The 21,394-nt window shown below is 42.8% G+C and overlaps 1 protein-coding gene across 1 annotated transcript in view; it reads left to right on the top strand.

The window, feature by feature from the left end:
* The window catches only part of LOC138581135 (fer-1-like protein 4), a 1,598,034-nt gene that overhangs the window by 629,775 nt on the left and 946,865 nt on the right, over positions 1-21,394 (top strand). Inside the window, exon 22 of the mRNA XM_069652231.1 lies at positions 20,904-21,056. Within this exon, the coding sequence (XP_069508332.1) occupies positions 20,904-21,056 (153 nt within the window). The remainder of the gene's footprint in view (positions 1-20,903; positions 21,057-21,394) is intronic.

Below are 21,394 nucleotides of genomic sequence, written 5' to 3'. Positions count from 1 at the left end.
ATACCACCTGGAATCAAAACACTTTGAATTAAAATCACAGAAGACTACAAAACATACATTAGGTAAACAGCCATACTCTTCGAATATATTAGTAATGGCAGCAAACAAATCTGTTAAGATGGCAGTTGCAGGATTGAAATAAACATTTAAGACAATTAATACTCTGAACACTTGCATCAATGGAGCAAACCATGTTATTTTGCATCCCAGCATGTCAGGCTGGCCAACACATACATCCACAATATTTAAATTCAGAGAGATACGCCAAGCACAAAGTAAACCACCATACGGTCTGCCCTTTAAACCCTACCTTATAGGCTCATGGATAACGGGAGGTTACGGGAAGATAGCTTAGGGGCAATGTGCCCGCCTTGGAAGCAGAAACACACAGAGCAACACAGGTTCGATCCCCGGGTCTGCGCTTAGAAACCTCTGGATATCAAGCGGGTTATAAATAACCTATCACATCATATAACCGTGAGCACGTCAACCAAGGGACATCCAGCATAAGCGATTCCTGGATACATATTAAATCTGCATTAGACCAACAGTTCTCATTAGATGTAAGATGGGTGAAGTCAGGTGTGTTCCATGAAACCAGCCTCACTGGAGGAATTCAGCAAGGACACCTTTGCAGTGGATTATGCTGGTGCAATGCGTTAATGATATGAGACCAATCGCACGTCACGTGGCGATTCATCATCAGTTGAGCAGTTTCGTTAGTCATTTGCCCAGCAACCAGTTGAACATTTATCTTTAAGGAGGGTTCAAGCAGGTTAGAGTCAGTACCCCCCTCAACACCTTAAATAAATGAAACAGAGCCCACCTGGGGCCAATCTTTGGAAAGCAGATAACCCATATTACACAAATATTCTCCCTCAGCCATGACTAAATTGTAAAAAGGTTTTGAATAAAAAACTATTTTCACCATATCAACTCAGTGAAAATCTGAAAAGAAAATTCTGGAAATATCTTTAGAGGAGAGTGATTGGAGACGGGGTATCTGGCCAAAGACAGCCAAAATATATTGTTGATTAAGGGGATAAAGATTTTTGACCTTAAAAGTGCAGCTCAAACATACATAACTCAGCTGGTCTCTGAAGGAGATTGGCTAGGAGGCAGATAGTGGCACTGAGCCTACCTCAAGGGCCTTATATCTTTCAGGGAGTATAAAAATCAAAATCCCCGGAGGATCCCTCATTGGTCTCTCGGGGACTGGCAGCCTACCACCGAGCCCGGATCCAGAGGTCAAAGACTTCCTTTTTGCTTCCATAGTTAAGAAACCAGAGGGAGCCGTATTCGAGTGAGTGATTGGCTCCTCAGCTGGTACAAACGAGCACACTGTTGGATCAAGTTTATTAGGAATAATACAGTGAGCAGAGAGCGAAACTGGGCCCACTTGACTAGATTCACTTGTCACACTGGGTAATAGAGGAGATTCAGGGCTCCCCACCAGGCATGCCTGAGTGGCTTCTACATCCTTAGGTTTAAGGTGAGCTATTATCAGAAATGTTTTGTTTGCGTCCACGGGCACTGAAGCAGAGGGACCAACAGATATTTTTGATCTCTAGGATGCAGACCTACCCTTTTCACAGGCACCCCCAAACCCTTTTCAAGTATGCCTGTGTCTGTACAGCTTGATCATCATCCTCCTCAGAGAATGTTTCTGTCTGGGCCTTCAAGGATCTCAAACATTTATGGGAACCTTTATTATGCCTTGCAAGGGCCGGCTTTGGTTGAGTGACAATCTTAACTTTGTTCCTCTTTCTGCAGCCAACCACAACTGGTGCTTTTTGAGTAACCCCGCAGGAAGACCCAGAGGGAGACATCACACTCACTCCTTCCAGCTTTGATAGGAGGGAGTAGGGTCAAGAACTGCAGTAACAGAGAGCCTAGAGACCTTAGATAAGAGTCTCTGACCACAGGTCACCTCTCCCTCATCTGAGCCTCCCGTATTGTTATTTTGAATGAAAATAAGGGCAAGGTCATCACCAGAAGTTTGACTGGCAACAGATACTGTATTCACTCAACCATGCATTTTTACCAATTACCCCTGGGGCACTCAATGCCATAATAAAGCCTGTTATAAAGTTCACTTTGGCAAGCAAATCTTTCAATGAAGATCGAACCTCTTTGAGTTCATACATATTCATAGTGCGCCCCCGATCCATAGTGTCCAATATCTGACTTAGGACTGGAAAGGAAAAGGCGTCCACTATGGGCTCCTCCTGGGACTGCAGATTTTGAACTGCAATAGGACGCTCATTCTTATTATCGTGAACTTTGGGCTCCAATACTAGGACTGAACAAAAAGATGCTTTAGGCCCTGGTTGGTTAAAAGCTGTGAACATCAGATGATGGTGGGGATCCATAAAAAAAATAGGAAACTTGTCCACCTCCAGTAGTTGCAGTACAGGAGGGAGAGGAAAGGCTTTGTATAGTTTCAACTCCTCCATACCTTGCGGGCAAGACGGGGATCCATGCATAGATTGTGAGGTGAGGCCACCCAAAGAAAGGCAAATTCTTTTTGCGAATTTAGAAGTCTCTAGCGGCCAAAATTGACAGGTCAGAAATTAAGTTGGATCACACGTGCTCCGTCAAGTCCTCAGGGTCAGCATGCGTTAGAGAAACAGAGCAATCTGTGTTGGATGGCGCATCGATAAAACATAGTTTGAGGCGAGGAATTTAGCTGTTCTGACTTAATAGGTCTTCCCCCCAATTGCTCTTTGATAAGTTCCAAGTTACAGGAAGTGGACTTGCCATTACGTAAACCCGGCATGGTAAAAAAGCCGCTGATAACGAGAGCAAAGATCTGGGGGTTATGCGTTGGTAATTCCCCATTCAAGTCTCAACAGTAGGTACAGTAGTATGCACTCCCAGAGTCTTGGACCAATAATAGGCTGCTGGGCCAAGCAGGGGCCACAAATTGTATAACCAATCAGAGAGCTCAAAGCCATAAGGGACCGCAATCTGTACGGTACTAGTGGACACAGTCACACAGCTTCAGATAGCCTGAGTGAATAAGGAGAGCAGCCAGCCTTACCAAAAGTGTAGATATCATGAAAGCTGCTGAAGAGGCAACCTTTAAAAAGCAGCAGCCATAGTCCACATCCGAGCGAAGGAACCAAAGTCAGGATCAGGGTACTCCACCAAACGCTGAGCACCGAACACCAAACACTCAGGTGCATTCTGCGTCGCTCCCCTCCTGCAAGGAGAGTATAACGTGGTGTAATGAAGACTGAAAAAAGACTTCAGATGACACGTAACTTCCCACGTTCGTAGAATTCAATATTAAAATGTGTCTTAACACTCAGACACTTTGCCTCTACAAATATGTTCTTGTGGATTTTGGCACTGCTTGACCTTCTTTGCTGATAGAGGAACAGCCCTAGAATGATCCAGATTTAATCACGTCAAGTAAATATGTTCCTTTCATACACTTTGTGTGACCTTTGAGCATGGAATTTATTTTGAAAGAAAGCATATTAATCATGACAAATGTATCTCATCAACTGGTAATACCCCGGTTGTTTTTAAAATGGTCCCTTCCCAAAGGTAATGTCTAAGGTAATGCATCTCCATAACGTGAAATATTTGGACTGAATGAGCACACAGTGGCTCACATTAAATCCACTGTGAAAGTCAAACATTGACTAAATGGGTCTATGACTCCTTGTAACAGTGGGAACATTTTGAGAGCTACTCTTTCATGTAACATTGTGACAATTGTAGGCCTTATTCACGTCATGAAACTGAAATTGTTTAAATAAATAGATTTCAATGATTTCTGATAGGATGGCCTAGCATTAGAAAACGGTTGCAGCTTTATTTAAAACAGATTTCCTTTATCCATAAAAAGTATGATAAAACAATACAAGGTAAAACTTAATGTAGCTCCCTCATTCCCTGCAGGGAAACACACAAGTTGCTCAGTGAGTATCTGGGGGTAAATCCATGCAGGCTGGCACTGTCTAAAATGTTCCTGCATTACTCTTGTCACTCTCTGAGCCTAATCACACAATGCTACTGCTCGAGGAGCACACCATTGCTGATTGGAATGGCAAGTCGAGTGCCCCACAAGGTAACTGCATCACTTTTCAATGTAATTAGCGCCTCATTCCACTTTGCATTGTTTGTAGTCATGCTGACCTCTTTACACACCATACACAGTTCAACGCCTACTTCCACTCACCCCCCCCGCCGACGCCCTTCCTCCCTCCCCTGACCCACAATGTCTTCAATATTCATTGACTGCCACGCAACTCGCGACGTGTCCACTACCTATACATACACACCAGCAAAGTCTCCTAATGCTATCATGGTGCCCATGCAAGGTAGCCGTTCCCCCCGCCCTCTTCAACCCACAACATAGCCAAACCTGAAGCTAACTCATCTGACCTGCCCTGACCGCGGTACAATGACCAAGAGTGCTCATGTTGCACCTCACATCACTGTGCTTCCACCGCTGTCTACACAAACCCCCAAAGGACCATCATGACTAATCCCAGCTCCTCCTAGACCCCCCTTTTGTGACCTCTTCGCTAACACAGTGCTCCCGTAACTCGCATATCATCCAGACCTTCTACCCCCCACCCTATTCCTTACACCGGCTCTTCCTCAACAAACACCTCCCTGTGCTCCCAGCTTACCTCTGCGCCGCATTATAGGCACAGATATTGGGCTGCAGACGACCGAGCATGGTACTTTCTTCCCACCATTCTACCGCCCATGTGTTGCCCAAACCCACATCCTTCCTCCCTTCTCTCACCCATATTGTTTGTCCCAACAACTCTGATATCCGGACTTCGACCCACTTCACTGGCAAGCTGTACCCCACGCCCCTCCATCAGGGGGCATTACGCTATTCCCAATCACCCATGAAGCCTGACACTGCACCCCTCAGCACCTCCAACCTAGAGGATATACCTAAGGGTGTCTGCCCCAATCACGCGGCTCCTAGCAACCCTGGTTTCCCTGGCAGTACTACCAGTGCCAGATCTCATATGTTGCAATGCCCCAGTATCAGCACCAGCACTAGCTCTCCCAAGGATTCCTGCCCTGATCTTGCGGCTTCCTGCAGCACTGTCAGATGTGACTACAATGACTGCAGTACCCCTCTCAAAGGGCACCTGCCCAGCCACTGTAGCATCAGCCCTACTGCCAACTTCTGCGTGTCGAAGGAGACCTGTCCTGCACTGCCCAGAGCACCAACCCTCACTAAACATTCCATGTGACTCCGCTCCACTCCTGAGCCACATCCATCTGATTCACTACTTACCAGCCACCTGTACAGAGATGCACTATCCCTTGTGAGGGCTCCCTCAGTTTAAAGAAGCTATGTGCCAGAACCTCACACATCGAGGCCCCACCCTATAATTTTACCTTCCCCCTTTAGGTGACGAGGTGACTATAGGCTTCCACCTTACATTAAGATGCATCACACACCCACCTTCAAGGTTGCCCAATCTCCATCAAGTCTGTCAGGAGTACTGAACTGTGCACTAATTAACATACACTGCCTAAGAGCACATGCTATTAATGTTCATGACACCATACTAGACCACCACAGAATCCTGGCTCCACAGTGCTTTAGGTCCATTGCTCTCACTAGCTAACCCCCAAATTACTCTGTCATAGGGCTGACAGACTCAATGCCCCTGGAGGAGTGGCACTCATTGCCACATCCTCTCTTCAGATCAGACCCATCCTGCGTTCCTCCAGATACAAAATGGTACTCCTCACACTTACTACCAATCCTCAATACACCTACAACCTGCTTCTTTTGTACTGCCAGCCTAACTGCCACAGCCACCCCAACATTGGCATCCCCCTCTTGATTACCCCGCTCCTCAAACTAGCCACCAAATGTATTCTCCTGGGAGACCTTAAACTTGGGTTTACGGACTTGTCTGATCACCATGCGACAGCCTTATCACAAGCACTAGGAGACATGAATTTCACCCAATGGGTCTCCTCCCCCACTCACGCCAAAGGTTGTATGCTGGACTGGTTGCTCAGAGCCAATGCCACAATTGAGGTCTCAGCCATAAGCACAGTACCTTTGTCTGACCATTCCTTCATTGATTTAGCCTTGCCCTCGCCAACCCCCTATCAACTCAACATCCCACTTCGAGCCCTGTACTGGCTCGAAATACCTGCAAACTCACACATGAGCTGCTTAATCACACGCTTCAAGCACTGCTCACTTCACAGCTACAAGAGACCCCAAGACCTAGTTAACATATACCATCAATGCCTGCAACATACTCTGGACCAGCACGCATCAATTAAATCCAAAATTCCAAAACTGCACAAACAAAGCAACATTTGGTTTAATGAAGAACTCATCACTCTACACATAAATAAAAGAGCCCTTAAACACCTTTGGAGAAAAAAACCCTCCCTTAGCAATGGTGAAACTATCTCGACTACTACCAAACTCTATAGGAAAACGATAGTCTCGCAAAAAGCTAAATTTTACAGACAAAGCATGGTGCGCCACCATACAAGATGCCCTCGCAAACAAAATTGACTTACTAGTTACCAAAATTAGGATTAAAAAAGCCATACTAGTGGCTAAAGCCACTACACTTGAGGATCCAGATCACCCACCAATGCCACCACCCCCGTCTCTTTATCCATTCATGTTCTCTGAAGTCACACAGGAGACAGTCATTGCTTCTATCTTATCTCTTAAGCTCTCGAGCTGCAAGGGCGACACCTGCCCAGCTCGCATAGGTAATCTCTGAATCCCCATTTTAACACCCCTCATCACAGACTTTGTTAATGCCTCCTTCTCCTCTAAGGAAGTCCCTACCAGTACAAAGTCACCTGGATCAAACCCCTCCTCAAGAAACCTTTCCTGGACCCTACCATCACCACCAACTATCGTCCCATTTTGAATGTCCCCTTTCTACCCAAAATACTGGACCGCATTGTCTGTTCACAAGTACAATGCTTCATAGAACAGAACCACCTACTTGTAACTAGACAATCCCGCTTCCGCCGGAAACACAACACCGAAACAGCCCTCCTGGATCTGAAAAGCCAAATGGATAACATCTGAGACTAAGGTGATCTAGCCATCCTCCTTCTACTAGAGCTCTTGGCTGCTTTAGACCTGCTAAATCATGACACCCTCTGCCATCACCTCAACGCTCACTTCCACTTCTCCCCTGAGGCCACAACATGGATCAAATCATTCCACATTGAACGCACTACAAGAGTGTTCATTAGCGATGCAGCTGCCGACCCTATCTCGGTCCCCCTTGGTGTCCCTAAAGGGTCCTGCCTGTCACCCACACTCCTTGACACTCTAGTGCAGATGACACACAAATACTCACTCCTATCACAGGCGACTACACTCATGACACTGTCACCATTAACAGAGTCTACAGCACTATACAAAACTGGTTGGCCGCCCACAACCTCTGTCTAAACGATGATAAAACAGAGCTTCTTATTGTGGGCTACCCCTACCGGCTACAAACTCTCAAAACAGCCTTCTCTTCTTTCTGTATTAATGGCTCTGCTATCACGGTCCTGAAGCATGTCAAAACTCTGGGTGTCCACTTGGAAGCAGAGCTGACCATGACCAGTCACATCAATGCACTAGCATATTCCACAGCCTAGACATCTAGGCTCATTATCTGAGCAGACAATTTCTCACCACCAACAACTGCCTTACACTTGCGAGAGCACACATCATTAACAAATGCCTCCAACCTGGCCAAACTCCAACTTTTGCAGAACAAAGCCTTGCACGCAGCACTAGACTTACACCAATCAGATCACATTTCAGCAACCAGGCGTGAGGCCCACTGGTTGCCCATCAAAGCTCGCATTGACTTTAAAAACTCTGTCTATTGCCCACCGCTGCATCCACAAAGAGGCCCCCCTCCAACTCAACAACAGTGTTACCCGGAAACTCCTGGTGCGTTCCATAAGATCTGGAAGGCACCAGAATTACTTTATTCACCCCTCAATTCAAAAACAAGAGGGGTCTGTTTTTGTGTCACTACAACCACTCTTTGCAACTCCCTGCCAACTCACATCAGAAATCAACCCTGATATGCTTCCTTCAAAAAGTCGGTAAAAACCTGGTTTTCGACAAATACGACTGATGCTCTTAACTGATGTTTTTACCTACATGCTTACCTGTAACAAATACAGTGATGCCCCAGGATCTGGGTGTTACATAAATGTAATAAATAAATAAAAATAAAGGTTATTGAGCTGCCCTTTGAGGGCAAAAATAGTTTTTGACATTCCTTATGATCGTATTTCCAGATATAACTATTTGGCAGTCATTTCACAAACTGAAAACATGATATACCGGGGTAAAGAGAAATCGGAACCTTGAGGTTTCATGGACTGAAAGCAGAAGCAAGATAAGCAGTCATCCACTTCCAGAAACAGATTCATCAAGCAGAACATAGTTTTACCTCTGCTACCTTCCTCAGTGACATAAAAAAAGCCAAATTGACCGAAGCCATAGACCTAGGGCCCTTTAAGACGAGGCAGCAATACTTAGAGATGGATGGGGATACCGAATTTACTCAAACATCAATATCAAAACCGACTCAGGAAGTTGGCAAAACTTTGTTCTGTTCTATTTGCAATTATCTATAACAGGGATGTTAAAACAGACATCATCCAACGTTCGCTCTAGCTCTCAATGCATTTCATAAAAATCATAACTTTTATAGTCAAAACTCGCCATCAATGACGTCACACTACATGGCAAACTACAAAATCTACTTGGGAATGTGTTAGGCTTTCAGGGAACATCTAAGTATACATTCCATACTAACGGGGGTAGTGATTGGGTCTCTAACATCAGGTGGACAACTAAACCCTCCTCTAGTACAAGTCATCTTCATTGTCATAACATATGCAACGATTCATTGGTTACACAAACTATAGGGCTCTCTCAATACATGGCCTCTACAATTGTTTGGCACCCTTGTACCCTTCTGGAATATTCCACACGCTAGCAGCACGCAGGCTACCACTCCAGGTGCATTGAGGGTTTGCATGGTCATGCCTCCCCACCCGGTTCTAAGTTATCCGACTGTGGCTGATTTTGCAGCAGCCGGAATGTTCGCATGAGAAAGGTGTGAACCACCAAAAGTTTGCACCTTTCTCATGCGAACAGGTGTACATACAACGGTGGCTGCAGGGGTTTCCCCAGCAACCTCTGCTCACTATACTATGAAGTATAGTGTGCAGGGTGTTGCGGGGGACACCCCTGTAGCCTCTGAAATTGTTTTGTTTTTGTTTACACTTACATGCAATGCTACCACCAAAGGTTCGAACCTTTGGTGTTCAAACCTTTGGTGGTAGCATTTTTAGAACTTTTGGTCCTTGTGACCATTTATAGTTGGTCAAAAAGTACAAATCCATTCCCCCCCCCAATTAGCCCAACATCTATCATCACTCTTGCTGTTTGCCATTCAATTAAGGCTTTGAACTTGGCCTTGAAGAGGCTCTCTGTGCCTGAGAATTAAAGGGAGTAAGGCATGGTTGCATGTTCTGGTTTCGGTGTAGCTCGACCCAATGTCTATTTTCATCAGACCATGTGACTGGAGACCATGTTTTCGAGCTCATTGCTGCATATAATACTTTTAAATGATGAACTCTTGACACCTTCAGTGTTTTTCCATTTCACCTCAAACAGAAGTTTGTTTCTTTCTCACGTTCCTTGTAACTACTTGATAGACAACCAGGCTCACAGTGGCCTCGACTCTTGTGATCAATGCAATCAGAACGATTAAACAAGAAATGAAAATATCAGTGAAGCCAGACGGGACCGCCACTGGCTGAAAATGGAGGACCGTGTACTATTCAAGTCTTTATGCCAACACAGAAGTGTCTTTATGGGAAAGCACCAGCCTATCTGAAGTCCAAACTCACCTTCTACAACCCTACCAGGGCATTAAGATCAGAAGCCAACGGCCTGATAATAACACTGAAACATAAAAAAGAACTCGGTTTGGGCAGAGCCTTCCCCAACCGTGCGGCAGCCAGCTGGAACAAACTGCCGATCTGTCTCAGGTTGGATCCCAGCCACTATTCCTTTCGTAAAAAACTTAAAACCGTGCTCTTCAAATAAGCCACACTGGTAAGATTCCAGACCTTGAAAATGTCCTAACTCTATCTGCACTTGATCTGTCCTGTCTCACGTACTGTTACTTTCCGTTTGTCCATGTCTCTATGTATGCGCCCCGATGCCTGCGGGCAGTCGGCGCAATACAAATAAATAAATAAATAAATAAATAAAAAATCGGTGGCGGGCCAGCCAAGCCTTTCTTGACTTTCTCCTTCTTCTTCGCCATTAGCTGTTTTCCAACTGCGCCACACTAAAATCCCCTTTCCAATCACAGGGTTTCAAACCTTGCTAAGTGCATCGTGGAACATCCAGGTTCTATACATTCCTATGTATATACATTGGTGCATCGCTGCAAACTATTCACTACGTAGCCAGCCTCAAGATCACTTTGTCTACTTGTGTTACTGCATCTGTACAAGTGTAAAATGACTTTGCATTTTCTTCAGTGTTTCTTTGCATGAGCATCTTCATCTTGAGCCCGAAATGTTGCTCATCTTTAACACCTTCTCTTCAGATCTTATAGAAGGTTTATTTTCTTCCGTCTTGTGCATCTTTCCAGGGTGCGTCAGTTCTGCTCTGCATGACGTCACCATTCTTCTTTCTCACTCATTTTCCCACTTCTTCCAGAACCTCTTCCAGAAGAACGTTATTTCTTCATGCATGCATGTAGGGTTTTCTCAATGGATACCTTGTTTCAAGGATTGGTTGTGGTACAGGCATTCTCACTGGGACTGCATGTGTTGTATTTTCCGGTTTCCTAACATATAGGCAACATAGGGGTGGAGCTTCTAGGGTATTTGCCTTCTCCTCTATATGGCAGCTTCTGTTCATCAGTGAATCGCCGCCATTCTCCAGTAGGCAAGAAAATCAAATATTTGTTATCAGCCTGAAAAGGCCTCATCTAGGATACCTGGACTTTGCCTGTGGTGTCTCAAGCATTTCATCTTTCCATCCCTTCTATTTTTCCTTCGTCCTCTCCCTTATATCCTTCTTCAGCACCTTTAACACATCCAAGAGAGTCAGCAACTTCTGCTTTTGAGAGCCACAGAGCCTAGCGTTAAAAAGGGACTAGGACAAAGCTTGTACTCCTGTTTCTTTTGCATCAGGTAGAAAGGCAGGGGTTTGAATGATTACAGAACTTTATCATTTCAACTTGCACATCCAAAATCAGAAATTCAAAATATTCACAATGCAAATTTTCCATCAACTCTCCAATTGGGGGACAGTATATGCTCTGCAAAACTGAAGGGTGCATACATTAACGGTCCATTATTCTATCCTCACAGAGTACTTTTCATATTTACAGTAGGTTCTGATGGTTTCCAATGCAAGGTTTTACCCTTTGACCTCAGCTCCCTGAGCCTTTACCAAACTGATGTAATCTGTGATTGCTCATGTTAATTTTGTGCTCTGATCTAATTTGGAGTATTGCGTGAATACAGAATCTATATATTTATTTGTGAAAGTGTGTTGGCCCCATACCCCATAACAGTTGGTGGGCTGAAAGGTCAGCATACCAGTCTGGGGTGTACTGGTGATAGTGGAATTTCACCAACCCCACCCATTCGCCCTGCACAGAGCTGGATCCGGCCCTGTTCTATCAGCATAGGCAATTTCAGGAGATTGCTGATTTTGCGATGGTTGGCTCCAGTCCCACAACAGTTAGTGGGCTTACATTTTTGGCTCGAGGTCGGCATACCAGTCTCGGGTGTATGGCAATAGTGCAGTCTGACCAACCCCACCCATTCACCCTGCAGAGAGCAGGCCCGGTCCTGTGCTATCAGCATAGGTGATTTCGGGAGATTGAGGATTTTGTGATTTTTCAAAAATAGGAAGTTATGACACAGCGGTTTTCTCTAACCAGGTGACTGCCTGGATCCAATCCTACCTAGCCAATCAAAACACCCGGGCCTTCTCCCCGGGGGCCTCAGCCCACCCCATCCCTATCCTCTTGTCAGGATTCCATGGCACATTTCTAGATTTTCAATGAGAAATTACTGTAGAAAATCTGCATTCAAAAGAATTAAGTAAACAGTTATTTTTAATCTTCATTATTACATTATTAGTAGGAGCATTGGTTGAGTGATGTTTGATTTTGGGTTTAGTATTTTAATGTGTCAATATTGTGATAAGTTTCCTTAATGACAACTATATACAGGAAGTGCCTAATTCCCCAAACCAAGATGAAGGTTCAGTGCAACACCAGTGATTGGTAGAAAAATATTATGAGGTAGTTTGGAACATTTCACAACATTCTAAACGGCCTTTCATTCTGTCAGGTCCATTACTTGGATCTTCTTGCAGGAGTGATGCTGGCCCACCAGACCCCCTTGATATGCCTGCTCAATAGTTCATAAAATATAAAACTACCCAACAGGCAAACCCAAAGGGAAAGGGGAATAGGGGAGAAAATAACAACTGCAGATCTTCACTGTTTCTTAAGACACGACACTGGTTCCCAGAATATTAGGCTCAGTAGATGGTTAACTCTTTGGAACTGGATTGTGGAGGTTTCATCAATAACGTGTGTCTGTGAAATCTAAGCACAAAAAATATACAGATTAAATAAACTCCTTTCTGTATGTAGACTTCTGCTATTAATAATATTAACAAACTATTATCATGTACCTGCTGCCTATGCTAGATTGCTGATAGGCATTTATAGTTTGGCTTTTGTATTGTTAGATGCTCTTCAGATTTCTTATTATTGAATTTACAATGAAAATCAATTTTCAATATTCTTGAAACGCTTTGGATATTCTTTGAAATTATGTTGTAGGAACTCAGAAACTTGCTTGCTTGAAGAAATAATGTTTTACTATAGTTCTCAAGTCTCTGTTAAATAAACTCTTCTGAATAATTCTTCTATCAGCTTTTATTTTCTTGTATCTGCATATGTAAATGTATCATTAAAACTGTATTGTAGACTTTGGATGCTCCACGGAGGTTAGATGGCTTGATGCACCAAAAACGAAAAGTTCAGCTGATTAGAAGACCGCGACGTACGCGCATTCAGAACGAAGTAGAAATAATGACACGAAGCAAAAATAAACCGCGCGCTCAAACGGTCACTGTAACTCGTAACAACTCACAATAACCGCTCCACAAAAAGTAAATGAATTCACGGAGAAAAGCCGGAACTCAACACGACGCCACTCGAAACGCTACTTGACAACACTAGTACGTTAAACCAGGAAGTAAAACTTTAAAGTGGAACGTACGAGCATACTCTAACAGATTCCTGACTAGGATTGTATTCAACAGTAAATGAAAGAAAGAAGCGCGTGTTATAAGTATAATACATTACAATACTAATTAAAATAACACGCGTAAGTTAAGTGAAAATAAAAAGCTATATTAAAACCAAAATGTCACAATAAATATCCTAACCCTATGCTGTAAAACATATACACTAAACACTTTCATAACCGTAGACGCAGCCGCGAGAGGAAAAAATAAATTACCTTTGATATCAGTTATGTTGGACAGAATTCAAGGCGCTAAGATATTCTCTAAATTAGATCTCAGAGGAGCATATCATTTAGTAAGAGTGAGAGAGGGTGACGAATGGAAGACGGCATTTCGGACTTGATATGGGTTGTTTGAGTACCAGGTCATGCCATTCGGCCTTTGTAATGCCCCTGCTGCATTTCAATTTTTCATTAATCAAGTTCTTCGAGAATATTTGGATGTGTTTGTTGTAGTATATATAGACGACATCCTAATATTTTCTAAAGAATTGAATGAACACATTGAACATGTTAAAAAGGTATTGACTAAGCTAAGAGAAAATCAATTGTTTGCAAAACTTGAAAAAAGTCAATTTTGTAATTTTTTACTGACGAAGAACTGTTGGTTTGGGCGGCAGAAGATTCTGAACGTCACATTAGGGAAGGTTTACCTTTTGTTGGAAAACAGTTGTATTTGCCTTCTGAAGAGTTGAGGATTGAGGCATTAAAGAATTGTCATGATTCTCCTTTGGCTGGTCATCCAGGAATTAAGAAAACTTTTGATCTTCTTCAAAGAGAATTTTGGTGGAAGGGAATGAAGGAAGATTCTGAAAATTATGTGAGAACTTGTGATGTTTGTATTCGTTCTACGTCTGATCATCAGAAAGCTGCAGGGTATTTAGTTCCACTTCCAGTTCCACCTCGTCCGTGGCATACGGTATCAATTATATTGTGGATTTACCGCCTGGCACGGGTTGTTCTACTATTCTTGTGGTAGTGGATGTGTTTTCTAAGGCTGGTCATTTTATTCCTATCAAGGGAACGGCTACAGCGACATCGTTAGCTCAGGCATTCCTGCAAAATGTTGTTAAATTACATGGTTTACCTAATCAAGTAATTTCTGATCGAGGGTCTCAATTTATCTCTAGATTTTGGAAAGCTTTTTGCAAAGAGTTGAAAATTGAGATTAATTTAACAACAAGCTATCATCCTGAGAGTAATGGTCAAACCGAGAGAGTGAATCAAGAGTTGGAGAAGTATATACGATGCTATCTTAGTGCAGGGCAGGAGTGGTTGGAATTACTTTGGTTTGCAGAATTTTGCTATAATAACACTACTAAAGATTCAACTTCTATGTCCCCATTCTTTCTAAATCAGGGATTCCATCCACGATTTTTGAGAGGAGTGGTTTTGGATGAAATTGAGGTTCCAGATGTTGAAAGTAGGTTGATTGCTATGGAACAAAATTTGAAACGTGCTGTTCAGGCCTTGAATAAAAGTAAATTAAATTACAAAAGATTTGCAGACAGAAAGCATCGAAAAGAACCAAATGATCAGGTCGGAGACAAAGTATGGTTGTCCACAAAGAATGTACCTTTGAAGGGTAGAAATAAATTTAGTCCACGATATATTGGACCATTTGAGATAGAAAAGGTTTATTCCCCAGTATCTGTGAAATTGAAGTTACCATCAGGATTAAAAATTCATCCAACTTTTCATGTAAATTTATTGAAAATATTTAGGAATGATACCAGAATGCATGATGTTCCTGGTCCTGTGTTTTCTGAAGATGAGAATGAATTTGAAGTGCAAGCTATTTTAGATTCTAGAATTGTTCGTGGTCAACTTCAATACTTGGTTGATTGGAAGGGATATGGTCCTTAAGAGCGTTCATGGGAGAAAGTGGAAAATGTACATGCCTCAAGGTTGGTAAAAAGATTTCATCATTTACATCCTGAAAAAGTTGGCCCTGGGTCAGGGCATTAGGGAGGGGGTACTGTCAGGATTCCATGGCACATTTCTAGATTTTCAATGAGAAATTACTGTAGAAAATCTGCATTCAAAAGAATTAAGTAAACATTTATTTTTAATCTTCATTATTACATTATTAGTAGGAGCATTGGTTGAGTGATGTTTGATTTTGGGTTTAGTATTTTAATGTGTCAATATTGTGATAAGTTTCCTTAATGACAACTATATACAGGAAGTGCCTAATTCCCCAAACCAAGATGGTGGTTCAGTGCAACACCAGTGATTGGTAGAAAAATATTATGAGGTAGTTTGGAACATTTCACAACATTCTAAACTGCCTTTCATTCCAGTTTCTTTAGAGGATGGTTGTAGTTTATGTAGCTCTTAGGATATTTAGCATAAGTTATTATAAAAATCCTTTTTGAGAAAGAATTTACAGTGAGCTTAATTTCTACAGAAGTTTTGTTTATGAAGATATCCTTGTTGAAATTTCAAGACCAACTTACAGATGAAGCAAGCTAAGTTATCTACAGTGAAATGTTTCTATCTTCAATTTGTCTCAGGAAGAAGTTTATTTTAAATTCTAAGAAACTGTACTTAGCTGCATTTGATTTTTGAGAACATTTATTTGAACTCTACTCCGCGCATATTCTATGAAAGAAAATTCTGATGTACGTTTATTTTTTCCTCTCGTGGCTGCGTGTGCGGGAAGCGAAAGTGCGTTTATTTTTTCCTCTCACGGCTGCGTCTACGGTTATGAAAGTTTTTAGTGTATATGTTTTACGGCATAGGGTTAGGATATTTATTGTGACATTTTGGTTTTAATATAGCTTTTTATTTTCACTTAACTTACGCGTGTTATTTTAATTAGTATTGTAATGTATTATACTTATAACACGCGCTTCTTTATTTAATTTACTGTTGAATACAATCCTAGTCAGGAATCTGTTAGAGTGTGCTCGTACGTTCCACTTTAAAGTTTTACTTCCTGGTTTAACGTACTTGTGTTGTCAAGTAGCGTTTCGAGTGGCGTCGTGTTGAGTTCCGGCTTTTCTCAGTGAATTCATTTACTTTTTGTGGAGCGGTTATTGCGTGTTGTTACGAGTTACAGTGACCGTTTGAGCGCGGTTTATTTTTGCTTCGTGTCATTATTTCTACTTCGTTCTGAATGCGCGTACGTCGCGGTCTTCTAATCAGCTGAACTTTTTGTTTTTTGTGCATCAAGCCATCTAACCTCCGTGGAGCATCCAAAGTCTACAATACAGTTTTGAATGATACATTTACATATGCAGATACAAGAAAATAAAAGCTGATAGAAGAATTATTCAGAAGAGTTTATTTAACAGAGATTTGAGAACTATAGTAAAACATTATTTCTTCAAGCAAGCAAGTTTCTGAGTTCCTACAACATAATTTCAAAGAATATCCAAAGAGTTTCAAGAATATTGAAAATTGATTTTCATTGTATATTCAATAATAAGAAATCTGAAGAGCATCTAACAATACAAAAGCCAAACTATAAATGCCTATCAGCAATCTAGCATAGGCAGCAGGTACATGATAATAGTTTGTTAATATTATTAATAGCAGAAGTCTACAACAGAAAGGAGTTTATTTAATCTGTATATTTTTTTGTGCTTAGATTTCACAGACACACGTTATTGATGAAACTTCCACAATCCAGTTCCAAAGAGTTAACCATCTACTGACCCTAATATTCTGGGAACCAGTGTCGTGTCTTAAGAAACAGTGAAGATCTGCAGTTGTTATTTTCTCATCCATTCCCCTTTCCCTTTGGGTTTGCCTGTTGGGTAGTTTTATATTTTATGAACTATTGAGCAGGAATATCAAGGGGGTCTGGTGGGCCAGCATCACGCCTGCAAGAAGATCCAAGTAATGGACCTGACACCTCTGTGGCGTTCCACAAGGTTCGTGCATTTTGCCAACCTTATACAATATCTTCACCAAGCTATTGTTCGACCGCCTTGACAACCTGCGCGTCACTTATACAAACTACGCTGTTGACATCTAGGTTCTCATCTCCTTTTCAGGGTGCTACGAGGAGGACTCCACTAAGATCAACAATCTTTACTTGGAGATCCAAGCCTGGATGGCAAAGCATGGCTTGTGCCTCAGCAACGAGAAAACAGAGCTCCTTCTTGTCGGCTCTCAACCACGGCTAAACAAACTGGACCCCCGTTACGCGTCCATCAACATAGACGGTAACCAAATTTCTGTGGCCAAAGAAATTAAAACTCTCGGGGTTACTTAGACTCCACTCACTCACTCAAAAGACAGGTGAACGCCACAGCCTCAGCCACGACTTATGCAAATAAGCTCATCAACGCCTGCAAACCCTTCCTCTCTCCATCCAGCTGCATTACCCTAGCCAGAGGGCTAGTGCTGTCAAAAATTGACTACTATAACACTCTCTTTCTCGGCACCTCAGAATGCAATCTGAACAAACTGCAGGTGCTACAGAACAACGCCCTCAGAGCCGCCCTGAGTATCCCACGACACGCTTACATCTCCAGCATCAGAAAAGATGCTCGCTAGCTCCCTGTACGAGACAGAATCACTCTCAGATCCCTTGTTATATTCCTCAAATGCCTCTCCAATGACGCTCCCAAATACTAGACAGGCAAGTTCTCTAAACACACCTCAACCAGACCAACCAGAACGCCATACTCACACTGCCTCTCCATCCCCAAATTCTCCCTAAAAAAAGCAGGCGGCTCCAGCTTCCCGGTCCTAGCCGCCAAAGGTTGGAACGCCACACCACTGAACCTCAGAGCAGAACCCTTATTTTGGACTTTTAGAGCCAAAACTAAATCTTGGCTCGCCAACAAGAATTCAACCGTAATCTGATTCTCTTTTTAAATGTACTCTTCCAATGTCGACCATCATGTAACCCGGTCAACCGCACTTATTGTTATTTTTACTGTATGTATTTACCATGCTGTAACTTCCTCTAAGTCTCCGGTGCCCAGTTACCCCAGGGTTCGGCACGCAGTATAAATAAAGAAACTAAACTAAACTAAACTAAACATTAAAATATTCACAAGGCTATAGCAGACCCCCAAGTGCATGTCAGCTACAGACCTGTGCAACGCCAGGTGGTACCGCTAGCATTCACATATTTGTGAATATAAAAGTTACTGAGGATTGTGACTACTGGTCACTTAATATGTTTGTACATTTTTCTCAATCCTCTTAGGACATCAGGAAAAATTGGTGCTGGGACCAGAGTGCTCTTTTCTAAGCATACTATACTATACAAAGGACAATCAACATGCAAGTGTGTTGCCCTGCCCAAGTCTCGTTACTGGTGATTTCCCTTCTCCAGTTCAACACCTCACCAGGAGACACACAATAGTCTTGTAATAATTACAGCATTAAAGGAAGGAGGATTACATGAGGAAATGGAGAATCTATATATATATATATATATATATATATATTTCTATATATTTGTGAAAGTGTGTTTGTATGTTCAGGGTTGGCTCCAGCCCCATAACAGTTGGTGAGCTGAAATTTTGGGCCAAGGTCCGCATACCAGTCTGGGGTGTCCTGGCGATAGTGAAATTTGACAAACCACACCCAGTGAACCCTGCACTGAGCGGCGTCCGGTTTGCTGTCAGTATAGGCGTTGACTCCAGCCCCATAAAAGTTGTTGGGCTGACTTTTGGCCCAAGGTAGGCATACCTGTCTGGGGTGTACTGGCGATAGTGCAATTTGACCAACCCCACCCATTTGCCCTGCACAGGGTGGGTTCTGTCCCTGTGCTATCAGTATAGACAATTTCGGGAGATTGCTGATTTTGCGACTTATTCAAAAATAGGAAGTTAGGACACAAGGTCGGCATACCAGTCTGGGGTGTACTAGTGAAGGTGAAATTTGACCAACCCCACCCATGCGTCCTGGACAGGGGTGGAGCGTGGTCTAGCCCTGTGCTATCAGTATAGGGGATTTTGGAAGATTGCCGATTTAGTGATTTTTCAAAAATAGGAAGTTATGACACAACAAAACATACACAAGGCTATAGCAGACCCCCTCGTGCATGTCGGCTATAGACCAGGACAACGTCGGGTCATAGCGCTATATGGAACAACGGAGCAGCAGACTCTACAGTAACTTTTAGATAATCTTACCTCCAAATCCTGTTTCCCTCATTACTCCGGGGACGATTCACATGCAGTTTTATGGGTGGGAATATTAACTTAACCAAACATATTTTGCAATATCAATTTCCCAAATCTATCATCTGCCGTAGAACCTATGTATAGGGAAACTAGTCTACAAAAAATGTAGTGGCCCATTGTTCTGCTTTGCAAGCAGTTTCCAGTAGAACATGTCTCTCAAAAAGTACTGAGACTGTTTTGGCCCACAGATATTGGGCATGAGGGCCTTTCGCGGCAGAATTACCACTGACCTTTTAACATTGATTAATGCTATTTTCAACCTAGTTAGCTGTAGATAATTAAGAACTATTTATTCCTTTAGAAAGCCTTTTCAGACTTTCTAAAGTATTGTTATTTGTCAAAAGCGATCCCCACCAGCTGGATTGGGCAACCTTTGTTCTCATTCTGATGTGGGAACTGGGAAAAAAAGTTGGGAAACCGATTTTCAGTTTAACGTGAAAATCTGTTAAAGCCTTCAGAACTAAGGAAAGATGTGTGCACGTGGCCCTCTTATCCGTGTGGAAAAAATGTGTAAAGTTTGCATGAAGAGGGGGCCTTTAATTGGTGGAACTTCTTTGCAGAAGTCAAGGCTACCAAAAAAGCTGGCTTCCAAGTTGCAAACATATGTCAACAGTGGTAATATGCTCCAATGTTTTATGTGGCAAAACAGCTAAAACTATATTCAAGTCATGCTTAGGGTGAGAAGCTTTAAAAGTAAAAAAGTTAAGTAGACCAACGGTGGGGTTAGAAGAAAGACACTTTGTGTGAGGAGTTCAAATGAGATTCTATAGCTGACAAATACGTTCTGCAAGTATCAATCTGACCCCCTGGGCGTGGGAGATAAAAGGAAAGCATATCATCTCCTGTTGACTGATGAAATTCGCCACTCGTGCAGGGTGTGAGCTGCCAACCAACTAACGTGTGGGAAACTGCTCAGAAACCAAAATAAGACCCCCTCCATTAAATGTGAGCTCTGTAGCGTGCACATTACAGACTGCCTTTGCTGGCACCTTCAGGCTCTCACCCCCCTTGGTCCTCTTGCAGTATTCAGCAGTGGTTTCACCTACATTAGCAACTTGCTGACAAAGAGCTTTTCAGTGGATATTCAGTGGATATTCAGTGTTTGAGATCCCTGCGGGCTGCCTGTCCCATGATACTATAGAGCATTCCTCCATCACGAGCTATGCACCTCTCAGATGCCTCGCACTGCTTTTATCAGCTGTATGCAAGCGGATCCCAAAACATAATTTTGAAACGGCCATCACATCTTCAGCTGGCCCTGAAAACAGTTGTCTATCCTTACACGGTCTGATAGTGATGTCAATCTTGTGCTGCTTGTGTTTTTTTTTATGTATCCTAACAGTGTTCAGCCGTGTTTATGCATAACGGTCTCTTTCCTTTTTTCTCTAGCCCCAGTGCACGCTCCCAGATGTCCTGGTCTGGATTTTGAGCAATAACAAGCGTGTTGCCTATGCCCGGATACCGGCCCAGGATGTTCTCTATTCAGTCGTGGAGGAGGAAAAGGGAAAAGATTGTGCGAAAATTCACACTGTGTTGTTTCAGGTAATAGGATTCACACAATGGCCCCTAATACGAGAGCTTTGCTGAGGGCAGCTTGGCTCAATGTGGGGTTGGTGGAGAAATCCTGTTCACATTGTGATATTTTGGGCACCTGCGCTGCATGCCCTGAGATGAATGTGTCTTCAATACTGAAGTACACATGCAAAGTTACTCTTGGTTTGCAAGTGTGATGTCATTTCAAAGTGAGCCTATACAATTCTGTTTTTCTCTGTAAGAAAGCTGTGTGAGGATTGGATGGGTCATGATGGCCCAGCCTATTGTGGTATTCCTAAACCTGTTTCTACATACTCCTGAATGCACCGAGTGAAAGTGACCTTGAT

This window comes from Ambystoma mexicanum, chromosome 3p (assembly GCF_040938575.1).
Source record: "Ambystoma mexicanum isolate Mex_15411 chromosome 3p, UKY_AmexF1_1, whole genome shotgun sequence".
In the NCBI taxonomy this organism is placed as follows: domain Eukaryota; kingdom Metazoa; phylum Chordata; class Amphibia; order Caudata; family Ambystomatidae; genus Ambystoma; species Ambystoma mexicanum.
This window is presented reverse-complemented; position numbering and strand designations above follow the sequence as displayed.